The sequence below is a fragment of the Entelurus aequoreus genome, linkage group LG27 (assembly GCF_033978785.1).
Source record: "Entelurus aequoreus isolate RoL-2023_Sb linkage group LG27, RoL_Eaeq_v1.1, whole genome shotgun sequence".
Lineage (NCBI taxonomy): Eukaryota > Metazoa > Chordata > Actinopteri > Syngnathiformes > Syngnathidae > Entelurus > Entelurus aequoreus.
Genome location: NC_084757.1, coordinates 34,059,311 through 34,085,031, shown reverse-complemented (window position 1 = coordinate 34,085,031; position 25,721 = coordinate 34,059,311). Strand labels below are relative to the sequence as shown.

The 25,721-nt window shown below is 35.6% G+C and overlaps 1 protein-coding gene across 1 annotated transcript in view; it reads right to left on the bottom strand.

Moving 5' to 3' along the window:
- The window catches only part of LOC133644377 (protein WWC3-like), a 50,207-nt gene that overhangs the window by 10,339 nt on the left and 14,147 nt on the right, over positions 1–25,721 (bottom strand). Inside the window, exons 5-10 of the mRNA XM_062038798.1 lie at positions 18,946–19,194; positions 10,377–10,466; positions 7,085–7,632; positions 5,314–5,434; positions 5,155–5,235; positions 4,986–5,072 (exon numbers count right to left, since the gene is read on the bottom strand). Of these exons, the coding sequence (XP_061894782.1) occupies positions 4,986–5,072; positions 5,155–5,235; positions 5,314–5,434; positions 7,085–7,632; positions 10,377–10,466; positions 18,946–19,194 (1,176 nt within the window). The remainder of the gene's footprint in view (positions 1–4,985; positions 5,073–5,154; positions 5,236–5,313; positions 5,435–7,084; positions 7,633–10,376; positions 10,467–18,945; positions 19,195–25,721) is intronic.

Sequence of the window (25,721 nt, the reverse complement as noted above, 5' to 3'; positions counted from 1 at the left end):
CAGTCTAAATAGATCGCGATTGAGATGCTAATTTCTGTTAGCCTGTCAATGGCAAAATACATTGTATGTTAGCATCAAGCTAGCACACGACCTTTTTTACTGTATAGTTTCAGTTGCTTGTTTTTGTTCATATGAGACTGTAGTGCGGATTTGACATTTGTACATGTTTTTGGCATTTCATGTGCATTAATGTACATTCTTAGGCTGTCAATGGCAAAATACATTGTATGTTAGCATCAAGCTAGCGCACTACTACTAAAACTAAGCACATAAAAGAATGTATATGTATAGTTTTGACATTCGCAGCCTATGGACAAACATGTTGACATTAGCCTGCTTAGCAAAATGACTTTGTACTTTTGCTAAGCAGGCTAGCTTAGCAAAAGTACAAAGTCGGCAGTCATAACTTTACTTCGTCAGACTTTGGAGAATATATGCCTGTAAGTAGTTGAATGTTTGCTCTTTTATGTCAACTTTTATTTCTCTAAATGTCATTTTGTGGACGTTTGCAACAGTCTAAATAGATGGTGATTGAGATGCTATTTTTAGCCTGTCAATGGCAAAATACATTGTATGTTAGCATCAAGCTAGCGGGTTTAAAGTAGGCTGACCATATTCTGAAATCCCAAAAAGAGGACACATATATGCGTGCCAAGGCCGGGACTAGGTGAAAATTTGGTAATGATACTCGAACTTGCTTTATAAATAATATATTTATTTAAATAAAGCATTTTTTCTCCTCTGTTGACAGCAGTGTTGGCGCTAGGAATTTTCAAAATGGGGTCCCAGGGACCCCATCAAGTCATAAAAATGGAGTCCCACAGTATATTTTTGGGGTCCCACTTATTTGTAAGCGTTTTGAACACAAATGACAAATGTATGCATTATCCTGTTATATCTCACATTCTATATTGTGTTTTGGAAAAAGGTTGTGATAATCGTTAATTCATTTTTAAAAAATAATAAAAAAGAAAACAAATGTGTATGCATATGTAAATGTATTCAGTTATAAACATTCATTCACTTTCTTCTTTCCTTTATGGATCTGAACTTTGGTAGTTTTTTCTATGTTTTTATTGAATAAGTTGCAGGTGTATTTATTTCAGTATAAAAGTGTAAAAAATGTTTTGCTTGGGTCATGAAATGATGATAATGGTGTGCCAGGGCATACATACATTTTATATTTAACGCTTAAATCTCTGGAGTCTACATCGGTATAGCTCGGTTGGTAGAGCGGCCGTGCCAGCAACTTGAGGGTTGCAGGTTCGATCCCCGCTTCCGCCATCCTAGTCACTGCCGTTGTGTCCTTGGGCAAGACACTTTACCCACCTGCTCCCAGTGCCACCCACACTGGTTTGAATGTAACTTAGATATTGGGTTTCACTATGTAAAGCGCTTTGAGTCACTTGAGAAAAAGCGCTATATAAATGTAATTCACTTCACTTCACTTCACATCAACTTCACATCTATTCCTCATTTCTAAATGTTTAAGTTTTTTTAATGTTTTTTTTTTGTTTGTTTGTTTTCCGCCCTTTTTTGTCAAACAAAACTATGTTTTTAATGGCAAACACACAAAATATGCAAAATCTTCCACCAAAAATATTTGTCAAAGTGGAATATTTGATGTGAAGTAATCGGAACCTTTGATAGGTCAATAATTCATAACAACATTGATTTTGATTCAATATTATGTTTTGAGCAATGACAGTTTGAAAGAAAAAAAAACAGCTTTGTTTTATTAGTCAACATTGCAACTTTTTCTAAATTACATTTCCCCTTTAAGCTTTTTTATTTCACTTCTGTTATGTTTTTGTTTATTTTAATAGTATTTTTAGAATGTGCCGTAGGCCTTTAAAACATTAGCTGTGGGCCGCAAATGGCCTTCGGGGCACACTTTTGACACCCCTGCTATAGATAAAAATTAAATCTGATAAATCTATGGATAAAAAGCAGAGCCTGGCGACGCATGCGCATTTATCATAACTCTCTCTCTGCTTCAGTAAACAATGACGGTGATGACGTCACTGTCAGCGATGCTAACTTGTCAGCCACTTCTCCAAGAGACTCCTTTTGAACACTCCTCGCACATTAACACTTCAAAAGGCAAACAATTTCCCCCCGTTTTTTGACCTGCAATGTATGTTTTTGGGGTGGAGGAGTCTGCTCGGGTGCTGGTTAGCTTGAAGCTAACAGCTAAGAGTCTGCTCGGGTGCTGGTTAGCTTGAAGCTAACAGCTAACCTGTCCCCATCCTCGAACGATGTGGAACCAGCGGGAGATAAAAGTGAAGTTTCCATGGACTCACAAAAACTAAAATAACTAATATATTGGAGTTAAAAATGTTGACTTTACACTCACCTTAGTGTTTGCCATGAAGTCTTTATTTTGACAGCCCCTCGCGGTAAACTTGTCCGAGTGCAAACTGAGGCAGTATTTGTCATTGATAAAACTTTTGGCGAATCAAAATAAAAACGCCGTAAAAGGGGAAGGAAATTTGACCCGTCAAATATAAACAAAACAAAACACTGGCGGAAAGCGATAATCGATACAATAAAAAAACAAACAAGCAAACCGGGTGTCTTGTCTGTCTCTCCACTCCCTTTACCATGAATTGATTAACGTGGACCCCGACTTAAACAAGTTGAAAAACTTATTGGGGTGTTACCATTTAGTGGTCAATTGTACGGAATATGTACTGTACTGTGCAATCTACTAATAAAAGTTTCAATCAATCAATCAATCCCTCGCTCTCTCGCTCTCTCTGTCTCTGCCCCTCCCTCACGAATGCTGCTGCGTGCGCACACCTTCACAATTTGTTTTGTTTTTAACCCCTTCTTAACCCTGAACGTCACACTTGCCAACCCTCCCGTTTTTAGCGGGAGACTCCCGGTATTCAGCGCCTCTCCCGATAACCTCCCGGCAGAAATTTTCTCCCGACAAACTCCCGGTATTCAGCCGGAGCTGGAGGCCACGCCCCCTCCAGCTCAATGCGGACCTGAGTGGGGACAGCCTGTTCTCACGTCCGCTTTCCCACAATATAAACAGCTTGCCTGCCCAATGACGTCATAACATCTACGGCTTTTAGAGAGTAGAGTGCACAACTGCGCACACAACAAGGAGAAGAAGCAGAAGAACGAGGAAGTTACAGACATGGCGACGCCGTCGACGAGCAAGATGAAGAAATACGCTTGCAAGTTCCAAAACGAATGGAAACAAGAATTTCAGTTCATCCAGGACAGTTCGAAGGGGAAGGGGTATGTAATTATGTTGCCTGTACATTTTGTAAAACAGACTTCTCCATTGAATACGGTGGCCGAGTCATGAACAGAGAAGTTAAACAGGACAATACTGCCATCTACTGGATAGCCCCCGGAACACTGAAATTCAAGTATTTATTTTATTTATATGTATAATAAAATAAATATATATACATATATATATAGCTAGAATGCACTGAAAGTCAAGTATTTCATACATATATATATATACTACCGTTCAAAAGTTTGGGGTCACCCAAACAATTTTGTGGAATAGCCTTCATTTCTAAGAACAAAAATAGACTGTCGAGTTTCAGATGAAAGTTCTCTTTTTCTGGCCATTTTGAGCTTTTAATTGAGCCCACAAATGTGCTGCTCCAGAAACTCAATCTGCTCAAAGGAAGGTCAGTTTTGTAGCTTCTGTAACGAGCTAAACTGTTTTCAGATGTGTGAACATGATTGCACAAGGGTTTTCTAATCATCAATTAGCCTTCTGAGCCAATGAGCAAACACATTGTACCATTAGAACACTGGAGTGATAGTTGCTGGAAATGGGCTTCTATACACCTATGTAGATATTGCACCAAAAACCAGACATTTGCAGCTAGAATAGTCATTTACCACATTAGCAATGTATATAAATAATAATGATAAATGGGTTATACTTGTATAGCGCTTTTCTACCTTCAAGGTACTCAAAGCGCTTTGACGGTATTTCCACATTTACCCAATCACACACACATTCACACACTGATGGCGGGAGCTGCCATGCAAGGCGCTAACCAGCAGCCATCAGAGGCAAAGGGTGAAGTGTCTTGCCCAAGGACACAACGGACGTGACTAGGAAGGTAGAAGGTGGGGATTGAACCCCAGTAACCAGCAACCCTCCAATTGCTGGCACAGCCACTCTACCCACTTCGCCACGCCGTCCCGTATAGAGTGTATATCTTTACAGTTAAGACTAGTTTAAAGTTATCTCTATTGAAAAGTACAGTGCTTTTCCTTCAAAAATAAGGACATTTCAATGTGACCCCAAACTTTTGAACGGTAGTGTATATATATATATATATATATTTATGAAATACTTGAGTTGGTGAAATCTAGCTGTAAATATACTCCCCTATTAACCACGCCCTTAACCACGGTATCGGATGTCTCAAGGTTGGCAAGTATGCTGAACGTACATTGAAAATACATGCAACCCTAACTCAAAATGCCGGACATTTGAGGCATTTAAGAAACTCCGACCGGACAGCTCCGCAAAAGAGGACATGTCCGGGGAAAAGAGGACGCATGGTCAGTCTAAATAAACAAGCTCAACCTGGAAGTCCCTAAATGGAAGAACTGTTTACATATCCGTCCAACTAAATACTTACATTCAGGAGGGCAGAATAGTAGGAGAAACTGACACAAATAAACAAATTAACCCTAATAGAATCACAATTGAAATGTGGGTGGCTGATGAGCCTTTTGTGTGCTCTGTCTAAGGTCGTTCAGGAATGTGGTTTTATGTTGACATCTGTCTGTGGTTTCTTACTGTATTTATCATCAGTATCGTTATTAATTCTACCTGTGGGGAGAAAAACTACATCTGATGTTTGCTAGACAATTCATGTCATTTAAATCAATGTTTGAAAAAAAAAAAAAAAAAAAGATGGTCTAAAAGCATATTTTTAAAACAGATTCTACAAAAAAAACCAGCAGGTCTGTCAGGACAAGCGCTCACTCACACTTTGTGTCCGTCCCTCACGGCGGACCTGCTGAGGTTCTTCAGCTGGAGCAGATGCAGACGCAGAGACTGCGAGGCCGACTCCCACCTGGACAGACGTGCGGGAGGGACAAGGTGAGGTTAGGTCCTCCTCGGCCAGGATGGACGCCCACAAGCTTACTGGGACTCACAGCAGGCCCAGTTGGATCTGCGGGGGCTCGTTGGGGATGGTCTGCTCCTTGGTGAAGGACATGTCCTCGGACTCTTCCGCCCTGTTGGGACGACAACGCAGCAAGAAATGAGGTCTGGCTTCGTGTCGCTCGCTCACAGGCGGAGTGGACGCCGCTCACTTCCTGCCCCACGCCTCGAACACGCCGCTGTCGGTCGCCAGGGCGTCCTCGGACACGCCTGCGGAGACCCTCCTGGTCCTCCTGCTGCTTCTGTTGGCGCTGTTTCCCCGCAGAGTCACTCCTGCACACCAGAATGCAGGTGGTGCAAACGTGAATGGACAAACGTGTTGATATGATGTCTGTATTTCAATAGATAGATGGATGTTTACATTGCTTTTGTATGTTAATGGGCAACCATGTTAATATTATGTGTGTATTTGAATGGATAGACAGATGTTTTCATTGTTTGTGCACGTGAATGGACAAACATGTTAACATTATGTGTGTATTTGAATGGATAGACAGATGTTTTCATTGTGTGCGTACGTGAATGGACAAACATGTTGACATGTATTTGAATGGATAGACAGATGTTTTCATCGTTTGTGTACGTGAATGGACAAACATGTTAACATTATGTATGTATTTGAATGATAAACAGATGTTTTCATTGTTTGTGTAGGTGAATGGACAAACATGTTGACACTATGTGTGTATTTGAATGGATAGACAAATGTTTTTATTGTTTGTGAACGTGAATGGACACACATGTTAACATTATGTGTGTATTTGAATGGATAGACAGATGTTTTCATTGTGTGCGTACGTGGTGACATGTATTTGAATGGATAGACAAATGTTTTCATCGTTTGTGTACGTGAATGGACACACATGTTAACATTATGTGTGTATTTGAATGGATAAAACAGATGTTTTAATTGTGTGCGTACGTGAATGGAAAACATGTTGACATGTATTTGAATGGATAGACAGATGTTTTCATCGTTTGTGTACGTGAATGGACAAACATGTTAACATTATGTATGTATTTGAATGATAAACAGATGTTTTCATTGTTTGTGTACGTGAATGGACAAACATGTTGACACTATGTGTGTATTTGAATGGATAGACAAATGTTTTTATTGTTTGTGAACGTGAATGGACACGCATGTTAACATTATGTGTGTATTTGAATGGATAAAACAGATGTTTTAATTGTGTGTGTACGTGAATGGAAAACATGTTGACATGTATATGAATGGATAGACAGATGTTTTCATTGTTTGTGTACGTGAATGGACAAACATGTTAACATTATGTGTGTATTTGAATGATAAAACAGATGTTCTCATTGTTTGTGTACGTGAATGGACAAACATGTTAACCTTATGTGTGTATTTGAATGGATAAGATAGATGTCTTCATTGTGTGTGTACGTAAATGGACAAACACGTTAACAATATGTGTGTATTTGAATGGATAGACAGATGTTTTCATTGTTTGTGTACATGAATGGACAAACATGTTACCATGTGTGCATTTGAATGGATAGACAGATGTTTACATTGTTTGTGTACGTGAATGGACAAACATGTTGACATGATGTCTGTATTTCAATAGATAGATGGATGTTAAACATCCGTCTATGTTAATGGCCATCCATGTTAATATTATGTGTGTATTTGAATGGATAGATGGATGTTTTGTTTATGTGAAGGGAAGGACATACAGTATTTAAATCAAGTCTGTATGTGAATGGAATGACATCTTTACATATTGTGTACAGTATATGAATGGAAAGACATAGGTATGTACATGCTGATTGTGTGTGAATAGATATTTACATTACTTGATGTAAGTGTGTGTGCGTGCGTGAATGAACAAACACATGATCGACACGTTCCGTGAATAGATTGACTTTGTCACAGCTGGTGTTGAAGAGACTTACCGCTGAAGGCGCCCTGAGTGCCGGCGTCTCTGTGGTTCTTTCCGTCAGCGAGGTGCCCGGCGGCGAGGGCGGCGAGGGCGGCGGGGTCCTGCGACTGCGACTGCGCCCGCAGGCCCTCCAACAGCCCGCGGCCCGCCTGCTCCATGTACTCCTCCGTCATCTGGGTGAGGGGGCAGTCCTGGGGGGCGGAGAGGTAGGGCGTGTCCATGGGGGAGCTGGGCGGGGACAGCGAGGACAGCGAGGAGCGCGAGGACAAGGACGCCAGCGACTGAGGCGTGTCGTGGGAGCGCTTGGCTTTGCTCCCCCCCAACGCCTCCGGGCTGTACAAGGTGCAGTCCCTGGACACCACCTCCGGGGGCAGCAGGTAGCGCAGGTGCGGCTCCAGCGTGTCGGCCACCCCGTCGTGGCGCTCGTACTGAGGGACGCCGTAGATGTCGCTGAAGCTGATGGAGCTCAGCGAGCCTCGGCTGGACGCCAGCGAGCCCCGACTGGACGCCAGCGAGCCTCGGCTGCTGCTGGACGACACCGTCAGGGAACTGGCCGACATGCTGGTCATGTGACAGGAAACAGGAAGTGAGAGAGACCACTTCAAAATTGGAAATAAAATACAGTCTTGTACATTTTTATCCGTGAGCGAATATAAGTTGTAGTACTTTATAAGTGTGAGAGTATACAAGTTGTAGTACTTTTTAAGTGTGAGAGTATACAAGTTGTAGTGCTTTTTAAGTGTGAGTGTATACAAGTTGTAGTACTTTTTAAGTGTGAGTGTGTACAAGTTGTAGTACTTTTTAAGTGTGAGAGTATACAAGTTGTAGTACTTTTTAAGTGTGAGTGTATACAAGTTGTAGTACTTTTTAAGTGTGAGTGTATACAAGTTGGAGTACTTTTTAAGTGTGAGTGTATATAAGTTGTAGTACTTTTTAAGTGTGAGTGTATACAAGTTGTAGTACTTTTTAAGTGTGAGTGTATATAAGTTGTAGTACTTTTTAAGTGTGAGTGTATACCAGTTGTAGTACCTTTTTAGTGTGAGTATATATAAGTTGTAGTACCTTTTTAGTGTGAGTATATATAAGTTGTAGTACCTTTTTAAGTGTGAGTGTATATAAGTTGTAGTACTTTTTAAGTGTGAGTGTATACAAGGTGTAGTACCTTTTAAGTGTGAGTGTATACAAGTTGTAGTACTTTTTAAGTGTGAGAGTATACAAGTTGTAGTACTTTTTAAGTGTGAGTGTATACAAGTTGTAGTACTTTTTAAGTGTGAGTGTATACAAGTTGTAGTACTTTTTAAGTGTGAGAGTATACAAGTTGTAGTACTTTTTAAGTGGGAGTGTATACAAGTTGTAGTACTTTTTAAGTGTGAGTGTATACAAGTTGTAGTACTTTTTAAGTGGGAGTGTATACAAGTTGTAGTACTTTTTAAGTGTGAGTGTATACAAGTTGGAGTACTTTTTAAGTGTGAGTGTATATAAGTTGTAGTACTTTTTAAGTGTGAGTGTATACAAGTTGTAGTACTTTTTAAGTGGGAGTGTATATAAGTTGTAGTACTTTTTAAGTGTGAGTGTATATAAGTTGTAGTATTTTTTAAGTGTGAGTGTATACAAGTTGTAGTACTTTTTAAGTGTGAGTGTATATAAGTTGTAGTACTTTTTAAGTGTGAGTGTATACAAGTTGTAGTACTTTTTAAGTGGGAGTGTATATAAGTTGTAGTACTTTTTAAGTGTGAGTGTATACAAGTTGTAGTACTTTTTAAGTGGGAGTGTATATAAGTTGTAGTACTTTTTAAGTGTGAGTGTATATAAGTTGTAGCACTTTTTAAGTGTGAGTGTATACCAGTTGTAGTACCTTTTTAGTGTGAGTATATATAAGTTGTAGTACCTTTTTAGTGTGAGTATATATAAGTTGTAGTACCTTTTTAAGTGTGAGTGTATATAAGTTGTAGTACTTTTTAAGTGTGAGTGTATACAAGTTGTAGTACCTTTTTAGTGTAAGTGTGTATATAAGTTGTAGTATCTTTTTAAGTTGTAGTACCTTTTTAGTGTGAGTGTATATAAGTTGTAGTACTTTTTAAGTGTGAGTGTATATAAGTTGTAGTACGTTTTAAGTGTGAGTGTATATAAGTTGTAGTACTTTTTAAGTGTGAGTGTAAATAAGTTGTAGAACATTTTAAGTGTGAGTGTAAATAAGTTGTAGTACTTTTTAAGTGTGAGTGTATGTAAGTTGTAGTACCTTTTAAGTGTGAGTGTAAATAAGTTGTAGTACTTTTTAAGTGTGAGTGTAATTAAGTTGTAGTACATTTTTAGTGTGAGTGTATACAAGTTGTAGTACTTTTTAAGTGTGAGTGTCAATAAATTGTAGTACCTTTTAAGCTGTGAGTGTATATAAGTAGTAGTGACTTTTAAGCTGTGAGTGTATATAAGTAGTAGTACCTTTTAAGCCGTGAGTGTATATAAGTAGTAGTACCTTTTAAGCTGTGAGTGTATATAAGTAGTAGTACCTTTTAAGCTGTGAGTGTATATAAGTAGTAGTACCTTTTAAGCCGTGAGTGTATATAAGTAGTAGTACCTTTTAAGCCGTGAGTGTATATAAGTAGTAGTACCTTTTAAGCTGAGTGTACATAAGTAGTAGTACCTTTTAAGCTGTGAGTGTATATAAGTAGTAGTACCTTTTAAGCTGTGAGTGTATATAAATAGTAGTACCTTTTAAGCTGTGAGTGTATATAAGTAGTAGTACCTTTTAAGCCGTGAGTGTATATAAGTAGTAGTACCTTTTAAGCTGAGTGTACATAAGTAGTAGTACCTTTTAAGCTGTGAGTGTATATAAGTAGTAGTACCTTTTAAGCTGTGAGTGTATATAAATAGTAGTACCTTTTAAGCTGTGAGTGTATATAAGTAGTAGTACCTTTTAAGCTGTGAGTGTATATAAGTAGTAATACCTTTTAAGCTGTGAGTGTATATAAGTAGTACCGGTAGTGCCTTTTAAGCTGTGAGTGTATATAAGTAGTACCGGTAGTACCTTTTAAGCTGTGAGTGTATATAAGTAGTACCGGTAGTACCTTTTAAGCTGTGAGTGTATATAAGTTGTACCGGTAGTACCTTTTAAGCTGTGAGTGTATATAAGTAGTACCGGTAGTACCTTTTAAGCTGTGAGTGTATATAAGTAGTACCGGTAGTACCTTTTAAGCTGTGAGTGTATATAAGTAGTACCGGTAGTACCTTCTAAGCTGTGAGTGTATATAAGTAGTACCGGTAGTACCTTTTAAGCTGTGAGTGTATATAAGTAGTACCGGTAGTACCTTTTAAGCTGTGAGTGTATATAAGTAGTAATACGTGTTGCTTCTTCCAACTGTCTCAGCAACACGTTCCTCTTCTCCTGCTGCAGCATCCTGAACAACAACAACAACATCATTATGTTATCCAGGCCTTGAATAGTACTGCTGTAAGTACTACTAGTATCACTACTATAAGCACTACTACAACTACTATAATTACTACTAGTATCATTACTATAAGCACTACTAGAACTCCTACTAAGCACTACTAGTATCATTACTATAAGCACTACTAAAACTACTACTATATGTACTACTATAATCACTACTAGTATCATTACTATAATCACTACCAGAAGTACTACTATAAGTACTATTATTATCAGAACTATAAGCACTAGTAGAACTACTATTATAAGTACTACTAGTATAAGCACTACTAGAACTACTAATATAAGCACTTGTAGAACTACTACTGTAAGTACTACTAGTATCGTTACTATAAGCACTACTAGAACTATTACTACTACTAAAGTATTACTACTAATACAAGCACTACTATAACAACTTCTACAACTTAAGTACTACTATTAACACTCCAAGTTCTATTTTAAGTACAACTACGACAAATACTACAATTACTTCTAATCACACTACGACTATAAGTACTACTACTATTACAAGTACTACTATAACTACTACTACATAAGTAGTACTGCTACTGTAACTAATTATTCTGCTACTACTATAAGTAATACTACTACTATAAGTACTTATACAACCACTACTACTAAAGTACCACTACTACTACTAATACAAGTACTACTATAACCACTTATTCTACTACTATAAGCATTAGTACTACTACTATTACTTCAAGTTCTACTGTAAGAACAACTAGATATACAATAGCAGTAGTAGTAGTAGTAGTAGAAGCAGTGGTAGTGGTAGCAGTGATAGTGGTAGTCGTAGTATCAGTCGTAGTAGTAGTGGTAGTAGCAGCAGTAGTAGCAGTGGTAGTCGTAGTATCAGTCATAGTAGTGGTAGCAGTAGTAGTAGTAGTAATAGTAGTAGTAGTAGTAGTAATAGTAGTAGTAGTATTAGTATTAAACAGTACTATGAAGATATTTGTTGACATAATGTCCAGGTGTTGCTCAGAGTAGTCGTACTATCAGTCATAGTAGTAGTAGCAAAAGTAGTAGTAGTAGTAGTAGTGGTAATAGTAGTAGTAGTAGTATCCAGTACTATGAAGAGGTTTGTTGACATCACGTCCAGATGTTGCTCACAGTAGTCATACTATCAGTCATAGTAGTAGTAGTAGTAGTAGTAGTAATAGTAGTAGTAGAAGTAGTAATAGTAGTAGTAGTATTAGTATTAAACAGTACTATGAAGATATTTGTTGACATAATGTCCAGGTGTTGCTCAGAGTAGTCATGCTATCAGTCATAGTAGTAGTAGTAGTAGTAGTAGTAGTAGTAGTAGTAGTAGTAGTAAAAGTAGTAGTAGTAGTAGTGGTAGTAGTAGTAGTAGTAGTATCCAGTACTATGAAGAGGTTTGTTGACATCACGTCCAGATGTTGCTCACAGTAGTCGTACTATCAGTCATAGTATTAGTAGTAGTAGTAGTAGTAGTAATAGTAGTAGTAGAAGTAGTAATAGTAGTAGTAGTATTAGTATTAAACAGTACTATGAAGATATTTGTTGACATCACGTCCAGGTGTTGCTCACAGTAGTCGTACTATCAGTCATAGTAGTAGTAGTAGTAGTAGTAGTAGTAGTAGTAGTAGTATCCAGTACTATGAAGAGGTTTGTTGACATCACGTCCAGGTGTTGCTCACAGTAGTCGTACTATCAGTCATAGTAGTAGTAGTAGTAGTAGAAGTAGTAGTAGTAATAGTACTAGTAGTATACAGTACTATGAAGATATTTGTTGACATCCCGTCCAGGTGTTGCTCAGAGTAGTCGTACTATCAGTCATAGTAGTAGTAGTAGTAGTAGTAGTAGTAGTAGTAGTAGTAGTAGTAGTAGAAGTAGTAGTAGTGGTAATAGTAGAAGTAGTAGTAGTATCCAGTACTATGAAGAGGTTTGTTGACATCACGTCCAGGTGTTGCTCACAGTAGTCGTACTATCAGTCATAGTAGTAGTAGTAGTAGTAGTAGTAGTAGTAGTATATACAGTACTATGAAGATATTTGTTGACATCACGTCCAGGTGTTGCTCACAATAGTCGTACTATCAGTCATAGTAGTAGTAGTAGTAGAAGTAGTAGTAGTAGTAGTAGTGGTAATAGTAATAGTAGTCGTAGTATCCAGTACTATGAAGAGGTTTGTTGACATCACGTCCAGGTGTTGCTCAGAGTAGTCGTACTATCAGTCATAGTAGTAGTAGTAGTAGTAGTAGTAGTAGAAGTAGTAGTAGTAATAGTAGTAGTAGTAGTATACAGTACTATGAAGATATTTGTTGACATCACGTCCAGGTGTTGCTCAGAGTAGTCGTACTATCAGTCATAGTAGTAGTAGTAGTAGTAGTAGTAGAAGTAGTAGTAGTAGTAGTGGTGATAGTAGTAGTAGTATCCAGTACTATGAAGATATTTGTTGACATCACGTCCAGGTGTTGCTCAGAGTAGTCGTACTATCAGTCATAGTAGTAGTAGTAGTAGTAGTAGAAGTAGTAGTAGTAGTAGTGGTAATAGTAATAGTAGTAGTAGTATCCAGTACTATGAAGAGGTTTGTTGACATCACGTCCAGGTGTTGCTCACAGTAGTCGTACTATCAGTCATAGTAGTAGTAGTAGTAGTAGTAGTAGTGGTAATAGTAGTAGTAGTAGTAGTATCCAGTACTATGAAGAGGTTTGTTGACATCACGTCCAGGTGTTGCTCACAGTAGTCGTACTATCAGTCATAGTAGTAGTAGTAGTAGTAGTAGTAGTAGTATATACAGTACTATGAAGATATTTGTTGACATCACGTCCAGGTGTTGCTCACAGTAGTCGTACTATCAGTCATAGTAGTAGTAGTAGTAGTTGAAGTAGTAGTAGTAGTAGTAGTATACAGTACTATGAAGATATTTGTTGACATCACATCCAGGTGTTGCTCAGAGTAGTCGTACTATCAGTCATAGTAGTAGTAGTAGTAGTAGTAGTAGTAGTAGTAGTAGTATATACAGTACTAGGAAGATATTTGTTGACATCACATCCAGGTATTGCTCAGAGTAGTCGTACTATCAGTCATAGTAGTAGTAGTAGTAGTTGAAGTAGTAGTAGTAGTAGTAGTATATACAGTACTATGAAGATATTTGTTGACATCACGTCCAGGTGTTGCTCACAGTAGTCGTACTATCAGTCATAGTAGTAGTAGTAGTAGTAGTAGTAGTAGTAGTAGTAGTAGTATATACAGTACTATGAAGATATTTGTTGACATCACATCCAGGTGTTGCTCAGAGTAGTCGTACTATCAGTCATAGTAGTAGTAGTAGTAGTAGTAGTTGAAGTAGTAGTAGTAGTAGTAGTAGTATATACAGTACTATGAAGATATTTGTTGACATCACGTCCAGGTGTTGCTCACAGTAGTCGTACTATCAGTCATAGTAGTAGTAGTAGTAGTAGTAGTAGTAGTAGTAGTAGTAGTAGTAGTATATACAGTACTATGAAGATATTTGTTGACATCACGTCCAGGTGTTGCTCACAGTAGTCGTACTATCAGTCATAGTAGTAGTAGTAGTAGTAGTAGTAGTAGTAGTAGTATATACAGTACTATGAAGATATTCGTTGACATCACGTCCAGGTGTTGCTCACAGTAGTCGTACTATCAGTCATAGTAGTAGTAGTAATAGTAGTAGTAGTATATACAGTACTATGAAGATATTTGTTGACATCACGTCCAGGTGTTGCTCACAGTAGTCGTACTATCAGTCATAGTAGTAGTAGTAGTAGTAGAAGTAGTAGTAGTAATATTAGTAGTAGTATACAGTACTATGAAGATATTTGTTGACATCCCGTCCAGGTGTTGCTCAGAGTAGTCGTACTATCAGTCATAGTAGTAGTAGTAGTAGTAGTAGTAGTAGTAGTAGTAGTAGTAGAAGTAGTAGTAGTGGTAATAGTAGAAGTAGTAGTAGTATCCAGTACTATGAAGAGGTTTGTTGACATCACGTCCAGGTGTTGCTCACAGTAGTCGTACTATCAGTCATAGTAGTAGTAGTAGTAGTAGTAGTAGTAGTATATACAGTACTATGAAGATATTTGTTGACATCACGTCCAGGTGTTGCTCACAATAGTCGTACTATCAGTCATAGTAGTAGTAGTAGTAGAAGTAGTAGTAGTAGTAGTAGTGGTAATAGTAATAGTAGTCGTAGTATCCAGTACTATGAAGAGGTTTGTTGACATCACGTCCAGGTGTTGCTCAGAGTAGTCGTACTATCAGTCATAGTAGTAGTAGTAGTAGTAGTAGTAGTAGAAGTAGTAGTAGTAATAGTAGTAGTAGTAGTATACAGTACTATGAAGATATTTGTTGACATCACGTCCAGGTGTTGCTCAGAGTAGTCGTACTATCAGTCATAGTAGTAGTAGTAGTAGTAGTAGTAGTAGAAGTAGTAGTAGTAGTAGTGGTGATAGTAGTAGTAGTATCCAGTACTATGAAGATATTTGTTGACATCACGTCCAGGTGTTGCTCAGAGTAGTCGTACTATCAGTCATAGTAGTAGTAGTAGTAGTAGTAGAAGTAGTAGTAGTAGTAGTGGTAATAGTAATAGTAGTAGTAGTATCCAGTACTATGAAGAGGTTTGTTGACATCACGTCCAGGTGTTGCTCACAGTAGTCGTACTATCAGTCATAGTAGTAGTAGTAGTAGTAGTAGTAGTGGTAATAGTAGTAGTAGTAGTAGTATCCGGTACTATGAAGAGGTTTGTTGACATCACGTCCAGGTGTTGCTCACAGTAGTCGTACTATCAGTCATAGTAGTAGTAGTAGTAGTAGTAGTAGTAGTATATACAGTACTATGAAGATATTTGTTGACATCACGTCCAGGTGTTGCTCACAGTAGTCGTACTATCAGTCATAGTAGTAGTAGTAGTAGTTGAAGTAGTAGTAGTAGTAGTAGTATACAGTACTATGAAGATATTTGTTGACATCACATCCAGGTGTTGCTCAGAGTAGTCGTACTATCAGTCATAGTAGTAGTAGTAGTAGTAGTAGTAGTAGTAGTAGTAGTATATACAGTACTAGGAAGATATTTGTTGACATCACATCCAGGTATTGCTCAGAGTAGTCGTACTATCAGTCATAGTAGTAGTAGTAGTAGTTGAAGTAGTAGTAGTAGTATATACAGTACTATGAAGATATTTGTTGACATCACGTCCAGGTGTTGCTCACAGTAGTCGTACTATCAGTCATAGTAGTAGTAGTAGTAGTAGTAGTAGTAGTAGTAGTATATACAGTACTATGAAGATATTTGTTGACATCACATCCAGGTGTTGCTCAGAGTAGTCGTACTATCAGTCATAGTAGTAGTAGTAGTAGTAGTAGTTGAAGTAGTAGTAGTAGTAGTAGTAGTATATACAGTACTATGAAGATATTTGTTGACATCACGTCCAGGTGTTGCTCACAGTAGTCGTACTATCAGTCATAGTAGTAGTAGTAGTAGTAGTAGTAGTAGTAGTAGTAGTAGTAGTATATACAGTACTATGAAGATATTTGTTGACATCACGTCCAGGTGTTGCTCACAGTAGTCGTACTATCAGTCATAGTAGTAGTAGTAGTAGTAGTAGTAGTAGTAGTAGTAGTAGTATATACAGTACTATGAAGATATTTGTTGACATCACGTCCAGGTGTTGCTCACAGTAGTCGTACTATCAGTCATAGTAGTAGTAGTAATAGTAGTAGTAGTATATACAGTACTATGAAGATATTTGTTGACATCACGTCCAGGTGTTGCTCACAGTAGTCGTACTATCAGTCATAGTAGTAGTAGTAGTAGTAGAAGTAGTAGTAGTAATAGTAGTAGTAGTATACAGTACTATGAAGATATTTGTTGACATCCCGTCCAGGTGTTGCTCAGAGTAGTCGTACTATCAGTCATAGTAGTAGTAGTAGTAGTAGTAGTAGTAGTAGTAGTAGTAGAAGTAGTAGTAGTGGTAATAGTAGAAGTAGTAGTAGTATCCAGTACTATGAAGAGGTTTGTTGACATCACGTCCAGGTGTTGCTCACAGTAGTCGTACTATCAGTCATAGTAGTAGTAGTAGTAGTAGTAGTAGTAGTATATACAGTACTATGAAGATATTTGTTGACATCACGTCCAGGTGTTGCTCACAATAGTCGTACTATCAGTCATAGTAGTAGTAGTAGTAGAAGTAGTAGTAGTAGTAGTAGTGGTAATAGTAATAGTAGTCGTAGTATCCAGTACTATGAAGAGGTTTGTTGACATCACGTCCAGGTGTTGCTCAGAGTAGTCGTACTATCAGTCATAGTAGTAGTAGTAGTAGTAGTAGAAGTAGTAGTAGTAATAGTAGTAGTAGTAGTATACAGTACTATGAAGATATTTGTTGACATCACGTCCAGGTGTTGCTCAGAGTAGTCGTACTATCAGTCATAGTAGTAGTAGTAGTAGTAGTAGTAGTAGAAGTAGTAGTAGTAGTAGTGGTGATAGTAGTAGTAGTATCCAGTACTATGAAGATATTTGTTGACATCACGTCCAGGTGTTGCTCAGAGTAGTCGTACTATCAGTCATAGTAGTAGTAGTAGTAGTAGTAGAAGTAGTAGTAGTAGTAGTGGTAATAGTAATAGTAGTAGTAGTATCCAGTACTATGAAGAGGTTTGTTGACATCACGTCCAGGTGTTGCTCACAGTAGTCGTACTATCAGTCATAGTAGTAGTAGTAGTAGTAGTAGTAGTGGTAATAGTAGTAGTAGTAGTAGTATCCAGTACTATGAAGAGGTTTGTTGACATCACGTCCAGGTGTTGCTCACAGTAGTCGTACTATCAGTCATAGTAGTAGTAGTAGTAGTAGTAGTAGTAGTAGTATATACAGTACTATGAAGATATTTGTTGACATCACGTCCAGGTGTTGCTCACAGTAGTCGTACTATCAGTCATAGTAGTAGTAGTAGTAGTTGAAGTAGTAGTAGTAGTAGTAGTATACAGTACTATGAAGATATTTGTTGACATCACATCCAGGTGTTGCTCAGAGTAGTCGTACTATCAGTCATAGTAGTAGTAGTAGTAGTAGTAGTAGTAGTAGTAGTAGTAGTATATACAGTACTAGGAAGATATTTGTTGACATCACATCCAGGTATTGCTCAGAGTAGTCGTACTATCAGTCATAGTAGTAGTAGTAGTAGTTGAAGTAGTAGTAGTAGTAGTAGTATACAGTACTATGAAGATATTTGTTGACATCACATCCAGGTGTTGCTCAGAGTAGTCGTACTATCAGTCATAGTAGTAGTAGTAGTAGTAGTAGTAGTAGTAGTAGTAGTATATACAGTACTAGGAAGATATTTGTTGACATCACATCCAGGTATTGCTCAGAGTAGTCGTACTATCAGTCATAGTAGTAGTAGTAGTAGTTGAAGTAGTAGTAGTAGTATATACAGTACTATGAAGATATTTGTTGACATCACGTCCAGGTGTTGCTCACAGTAGTCGTACTATCAGTCATAGTAGTAGTAGTAGTAGTAGTAGTAGTAGTAGTAGTATATACAGTACTATGAAGATATTTGTTGACATCACATCCAGGTGTTGCTCAGAGTAGTCGTACTATCAGTCATAGTAGTAGTAGTAGTAGTAGTAGTGGAAGTAGTAGTAGTAGTAGTAGTAGTATATACAGTACTATGAAGATATTTGTTGACATCACGTCCAGGTGTTGCTCACAGTAGTCGTACTATCAGTCATAGTAGTAGTAGTAGTAGTAGTAGTAGTAGTAGTAGTAGTAGTAGTAGTATATACAGTACTATGAAGATATTTGTTGACATCACGTCCAGGTGTTGCTCACAGTAGTCGTACTATCAGTCATAGTAGTAGTAGTAGTAGTAGTAGTAGTAGTAGTAGTAGTATATACAGTACTATGAAGATATTTGTTGACATCACGTCCAGGTGTTGCTCACAGTAGTCGTACTATCAGTCATAGTAGTAGTAGTAATAGTAGTAGTAGTATATACAGTACTATGAAGATATTTGTTGACATCACGTCCAGGTGTTGCTCACAGTAGTCGTACTATCAGTCATAGTAGTAGTAGTAGTAGTAGTAGTATATACAGTACTATGAAGATATTTGTTGACATCACGTCCAGGTGTTGCTCACAGTAGTCGTACTATCAGTCATAGTAATAGTAGTAGTAGTAGTAGTAGTAGTAGTAGTATATACAGTACTATGAAGATATTTGTTGACATCACGTCCAGGTGTTGCTCACAGTAGTCGTACTATCAGTCATAGTAGTAGTAGTAATAGTAGTAGTAGTATATACAGTACTATGAAGATATTTGTTGACATCACGTCCAGGTGTTGCTCACAGTAGTCGTACTATCAGTCATAGTAGTAGTAGTAGTAGTAGTAGTATATACAGTACTATGAAGATATGGTCACAGGTGATGAGTCAGGGCCCTTCTCACCTCTGATTGGCTCCCTGGCTCTGCAAGGCGTGTGCTCTCTGCACCTCGTCCTCCAGGCGGCGTCGCTCCTCCTCCAGCTGCATGAGGGTGTCAGGTGCGTGCTGCTGCCTGCTGACCAGACTGAGCTCCTGCAGGAGGACCTCCTTCTCCCGCAGGAGCTGCACTAAGTCACGGTCACGCTCGGCCTCAGCACGCCCAGACCAACTCTCACTGTCCAGCTGCGCTAGCTGGTGCTGGATGCTCTGCACCCTGGTGGCGGGAGAGGGGAACAGCAACATTGCACAGTGTCTTTACATCATGTTTTACAGTTTGTTTATATCATGTGTAGGGTTTGTTTATAGCATGTTTACAGTTTGTTTACATTATGTGGAGAGTTTGTTTATATCATGTTTACAGTTTGTTTACATCATGTTTTACAGTTTGTTTATATCATGTTTACAGTTTGTTTACATTATGTGGAGAGTTTGTTTATATCATGTTTACAGTTTGTTTACATCATGTTTACAGTTTGTTTATATCATGTGTAGGGTTTGTTTATAGCATGTTTACAGTTTGTTTACATTATGTGGAGAGTTTGTTTATATCATGTTTACAGTTTGTTTACATCATGTTTTACAGTTTGTTTATATCATGTGTAGGGTTTGTTTATATCATGTTTACAGTTTGTTTACATTATGCGGACAGTTTTTTTATATCATGTTTACAGTTTGTTTACATCATGTTTACAGTTTGTTTATATCATGTGTAGGGTTTGTTTATATCATGTTTAGAGTTTGTTTACATTATGTGGAGAGTTTGTTTATATCATGTTTACAGTTTGTTTACATCATGTTTACAGTTTGTTTATATCATGTTTACAGTTTGTTTACATTATGTGTAGAGTTTGTTTATATCGTATGTACATTATGTTTACAGTTTGTTTACATTATTTTTACAGTATGTTTACATTATGTTTACAGTTTGTTTATATCATGTTCACAGTTTGTTTACATTATGTGTAGAGTTTGTTTATATCGTATGTACATTATGTTTACAGTTTGTTTACATTATTTTTACAGTATGTTTACATTATGTTTACAGTTTGTTTATATCATGTTCACAGTTTGTTTACATTATGTGTAAAGCATGTTTAAAGTTTGTTTACATTATGTTTACAGTTTGTTAATGTCATGTTTACAGTTTGTTTACATTATGTTTACAGTATGCTTACATTATGTTTAAAATGTGTTTACAGTTTTTTTTATATCATGTTCACAGTTTGTTTACATTATGTGTAAAGCATGTTTACAGTTTGTTTACATCACGTTTCCAGTTTGTTTATATCATGTTTACAGTTTGTTTACATTGTGTGAAGAGTTTGTTTACATTATGTTTGCAGTTTGTTTACACTATGTTTACAGTTTGTTTATATCATGTTTACAGTTTGTTTACATTGTGTACAGTTTGTTTACATCATGTTTACAGTTTGTTTACATTATGTGTAGAGTTTGTTTATATCGTGTTGACATTATGTTGACATGTTTACATTGTGTTTACAGTTTGTTTACAGTATGTTTACAGTTTGTTTATATCATGTTCACCGTTTGTTTACATTATGTGTAAAGCATGTTTACAGTTTGTTTACATTATGTTTACAGTTGGTTTACATCATGTTTACAGTTTGTCTACAGTATATCATGTTTACAGTTTGTTTACATTATGTGTATAGTTTTATATCGTGTTGACATTATGTTTACAATTTGTTTACAGTATGCTTACATTATGTTTACAGTTTGTTTATATCATGTTCACAGTTTGTTTACATTATGTGTAAAGCATGTTTACAGTTTGTTTATATCATGTTTACAGTTTGTTTACATTATGTGTCAATTTTGTTTACATCGTGTTTACAATATGTGTAGATTTTATTTACATTATGCTTCCAGTTTGTTTAAATCGTGTTTATATTATGTGTAGATTTTGTTTACATTATGTTTACAGTTTGTTTAGATTATGTTTACAGTTTGTTTATATCATGTTTACAGTGTGTTTACATCATGTTTACAGTTTGTTGATATCATGTTTACAGTTTGTTTACATTGTGTACAGTTTGTTTAAATCATGTTTACAGTTTGTTTGAATTGTGTTTACAGTTTGTTTATATCATGTTCACAGTTTGTTTACATTATGTGTAAAGCATATTTACAGTTTGTTTATATCATGTTTACAGTTTGTTTACATTATGTGTCAATTTTGTTTACATCGTGTTTACAATATGTGTAGATTTTGTTTACATTATGTTTCCAGTTTGTTTAAATCGTGTTTATATTATGTGTAGATTTTGTTTACATTATGTTTCTAGTTTGTTTACATTATGTTTACAGTTTGTTTACATTATGTTTACAGTTTTTTGATATCATGTTTACAGTTTGTTTACATTGTGTACAGTTTGTTTAAATCATGTTTACAGTTTGTTTGAATTGTGTTTACAGTTTGTTTATATCATGTTTACAGTTTGTTTACAGCTTGTTAACATTATGTGTACGGTTTGTTTACATCATGTTTATAGTGTGTTTATATAATGTTTACAGTTTTGCTAACATGTGTACAGTTTGTTTACATTATGTTTATATCATGTGTGCAGTTTGTTTACATTATGTTTACAGGGGGTTAACATTATGTTTACAGTTATTTACATTATGTTTACAGTATGTTTATATTATCTTTACAGCTTGTTGAGATTATGTTTACAGTTTGTTTGTATCATGTTTACAGTTTGTTTGTATCATGTTTACAGGTTTTTTTTTAACATTATGTTTACAGTTTATTTATGTCATGTTTACAGTTTGTTGACATTATGTTTACAACTTGTTGACATTATGTTTACTTAATGTTTACAGCTTGTTAACATTATGTTTACAGCATATTTACAGTATGTTTATAGCATGTTTATAAAATGTTTACTGTATGTGCACAACATGTTAAAATAATTGTTTGTTTACAGCATTTTTTTAGTATGTTTATAAAATGTTTACAGCACACTTTTACTATTTTTACAGCATATTTACATTACCTTTACAGCATATTTACAGCATGTGTACAGTATATTTATAGCATACTTACAGTATGTGTACAGCATGTTTATAGAATGTTTACATTATGTCTATAATATGTTTATAGCATGTTTACAGTGTGTTGATAGCATATCTACAGCGTGAGTAACACATTCTACCTGCCAACATGCACCACTGTGTGCATTGTTTTTCTAGTTGCCAATTACAAGCTGTCAAAACAAGCTAGCTGCGCTAACTGTGATTATGACACACAGTGACTCAGGCATCCCTGATGTTATGCTAACAGTTACCACGGCAACATGAATCACAGCAATAAAGCCTGGACTATTCTGGCGACATGTTTCCAGATGCAACGCACAACTTATTAACCGATGGTTGTCGTTATGTGACTCTTTTGCTAAACAGTGCCACCCTGTGGAGGAAGAGGGCAAGAGATACTTATTGCCAAAAAGTGAAGTGTAAAAAATTAATTGATGTGATATTAAACTAACCAAAATATTATTATATTTAATAATATATTGTCAGTATATGAGGCAGATGACGTGTACACAATTATTATCTATATAAAGCTCTATTATGAATAATATCATATTGTACAAGGGTGCCTAATGAAGTGTCCTGTGGTTGTAGGGTGGCCATGTAGTGTAAAATAGTCATGCTATATTTGCAAAAATGCTATGCTAATATAGAGTAAAATGTTTTGCTAATGGGGTGCTAAAAATGCTATGCTAAAGGAATAAAAATGTTTTGCTAACCGGGTGTAAAAATGGGAGGCCAATGTGTTGCCAAAAATTGCCATGCTAATTTCACGTAAAAATATTGTGTTAATGTTGTGTAAAATGTTATGCTAAAGTTGCATAAAAATGTCATGCTAATGTGCTGTAAAAATGTCACGCTAATGTAATGTTAAAAATGAGTAAAAATATTATGCTAATGTGGTGTAAAAATGCTATGCTAAATGCTGATGTTAAAAAAATGGTATGGTAATATAGACCAATCATTTAATTCTAATGTGGTGTAAAAATGATATGCTAAATGCATAAAAATGTTTTGCTAATGGGGTGTAAAAATGGAAGGCTAATGTGTTGTAAAAATTGCCATGCTAATTTCACGTAAAAATGTTGTGCTAATATTGTGTAAAATGTTATGCTAAAGTTGCATAAAAATGTCATGCTAATGTGCTGTAAAAATGTCACGCTAATGTAATGTTAAAAATGAGTAAAAATATTATGCTAATGTGGTGTAAAAATGCTATGCTAAATGCTGATGTTAAAAAAATGGTATGGTAATATAGACTAAACATTTAATTCTAATGTGGTGTAAAAATTATATGACAAATGCATAAAAATGTTTTGCTAATGGGGTGTAAAAATGGAAGGCAAATGTGTTGTAAAAAATTGCCATGCTAATTTCACGTAAAAATGTTGTGCTAATGTTTTGTAAAATGTTGTGCTAAAGTTGCATAAAAATGTCATGCTAATGTGCTGTAAAAATTTCACGCTAAAGTAATGTTAAAAATTAGTAAAAATATTATGCTAATGTGGTGTAAAAATGCTATGCTAAATGCTGATGTTAAAAAAACGGTATGGTAATATAGACTAAACATTTAATTCTAATGTGGTGTAAAAATTATATGCTAAATGCATAAAAATGTTTTGCTAATGGGGTGTAAAAATGGAAGGCTAATGTGTTGTAAAAATTGCCATGCTAATTTCACGTAAAAATGTTGTGCTAATATTGTGTAAAATGTTATGCTAAAGTTGCATTAAAATGTCATGCTAATGTGCTGTAAAAATGTCACGCTAATGTAATGTTAAAAATGAGTAAAAATATTATGCTACTGTGGTGTAAAAATGGTATGCTAAATGCTGATGTTAAAAAAATGGTATGGTAATATAGACTAAACATTTAATTCTAATGTGGTGTAAAAATTATATCCTAAATGCATAAAAATGTTTTGCTAATGGGGTGTAAAAATGGAAGGCTAATGTGTTGTAAAAAATTGCAATGCTAATTTCACGTAAAAATGTTGTGCTAATGTTGTGTAAAATGTTATGCTAAAGTTGCATACAAATGTCATGCTAATGTGCGGTAAAAATGTCACGCTAATGTAATGTTAAAAATGAGTAAAAATATTATGCTAATGTGGTGTAAAAATGCTATGCTAAATGCTGATGTTAAACAAATGGTATGCTAATATAGACTAAAAATGTAATTCTAATGTGGTGTAAAAATGATATGCTAAATGCATAAAAATGTTTTGCGAATGGGGTGTGAAAATGGAAGGCTAATGTGTTGCAAAAAATTGCCAAGCAAATTTCACATAAAAATGTTGTGCTAATGTTGTGTAAAATGTTATGCTAAAGTTGCATAAAAATGTCATGCTAATGTGCTGTAAAAATGTCACGCTAATGTAATGTTAAAAATGAGTAAAAATATTATGCTAATGTGATGTAAAAATGCTATGCTAAATGCTGATGTTAAAAAAATGGTATGGTAATATAGACTAAACATTTAATTCTAATGTGGTGTAAAAATTATATGCTAAATGCATAAAAATGTTTTGCTAATGGGGTGTAAAAATTGCCATGCTAATTTCACGTAAAAATGTTGTGCTAATATTGTGTAAAATGTTATGCTAAAGATGCATAAAAATGTCATGCTAATGTGCTGTAAAAATGTCACGCTAATGTAATGTTAAAAATGAGTAAAAGTATTATGCTAATGTGGTGTAAAAATGCTATGCTAAATGCTGATGTTAAAAAAATGGTATGGTAATATAGACTAAACATTTAATTCTAATGTGGTGTAAAAATTATATGCTAAATGCATAAAAATGTTTTGCTAATGGGGTGTAAAAATGGAAGGCAAATGTGTTGTAAAAAATTGCCATGCTAATTTCACGTAAATATGTTGTGCTAATATTGTGTAAAATGTTATGCTAAAGTTGCATAAAAATGTCATGCTAATGTGCTGTAAAAATGTCACGCTAATGTAATGTTAAAAATTAGTAAAAATATTATGCTAATGTGGTGTAAAAATGGTATGCTAAATGCTGATGTTAAAAAAATGGTATGGTAATATAGACTAAACATTTAATTCTAATGTGGTGTAAAAATTATATGCTAAATGCATAAAAATGTTTTGCTAATGGGGTGTAAAAATGGAAGGCAAATGTGTTGTAAAAAATTGCCATGCTAATTTCACGTAAATATGTTGTGCTAATATTGTGTAAAATGTTATGTTAAAGTTGCATAAAAATGTCATGCTAATGTGCTGTAAAAATGTCACGCTAATGTAATGTTAAAAATGAGTAAAAATATTATGCTAATGTGGTGTAAAAATGGTATGCTAAATGCTGATGTTAAAAAAATGGTATGGTAATATAGACTAAACATTTAATTCTAATGTGGTGTAAAAATTATATGCTAAATGCATAAAAATGTTTTGCTAATGGGGTGTAAAAATGGAAGGCTAATGTGTTGTAAAAAATTGCCATGCTAATTTCACGTAAAAATGTTATGCTAAAGTTGCATACAAATGTCATGCTAATGTGCGGTAAAAATGTCACGCTAATGTAATGTTAAAAATGAGTAAAAATATTATGCTAATGTGGTGTAAAAATGTTATGCTCAATGCATAAAAATGTTTGGCTAACGGGGTGTAAAAACGCAAGGCTAATATACTGTAAAAATGTCATGCTAATGCGCTGTGAAAATATAG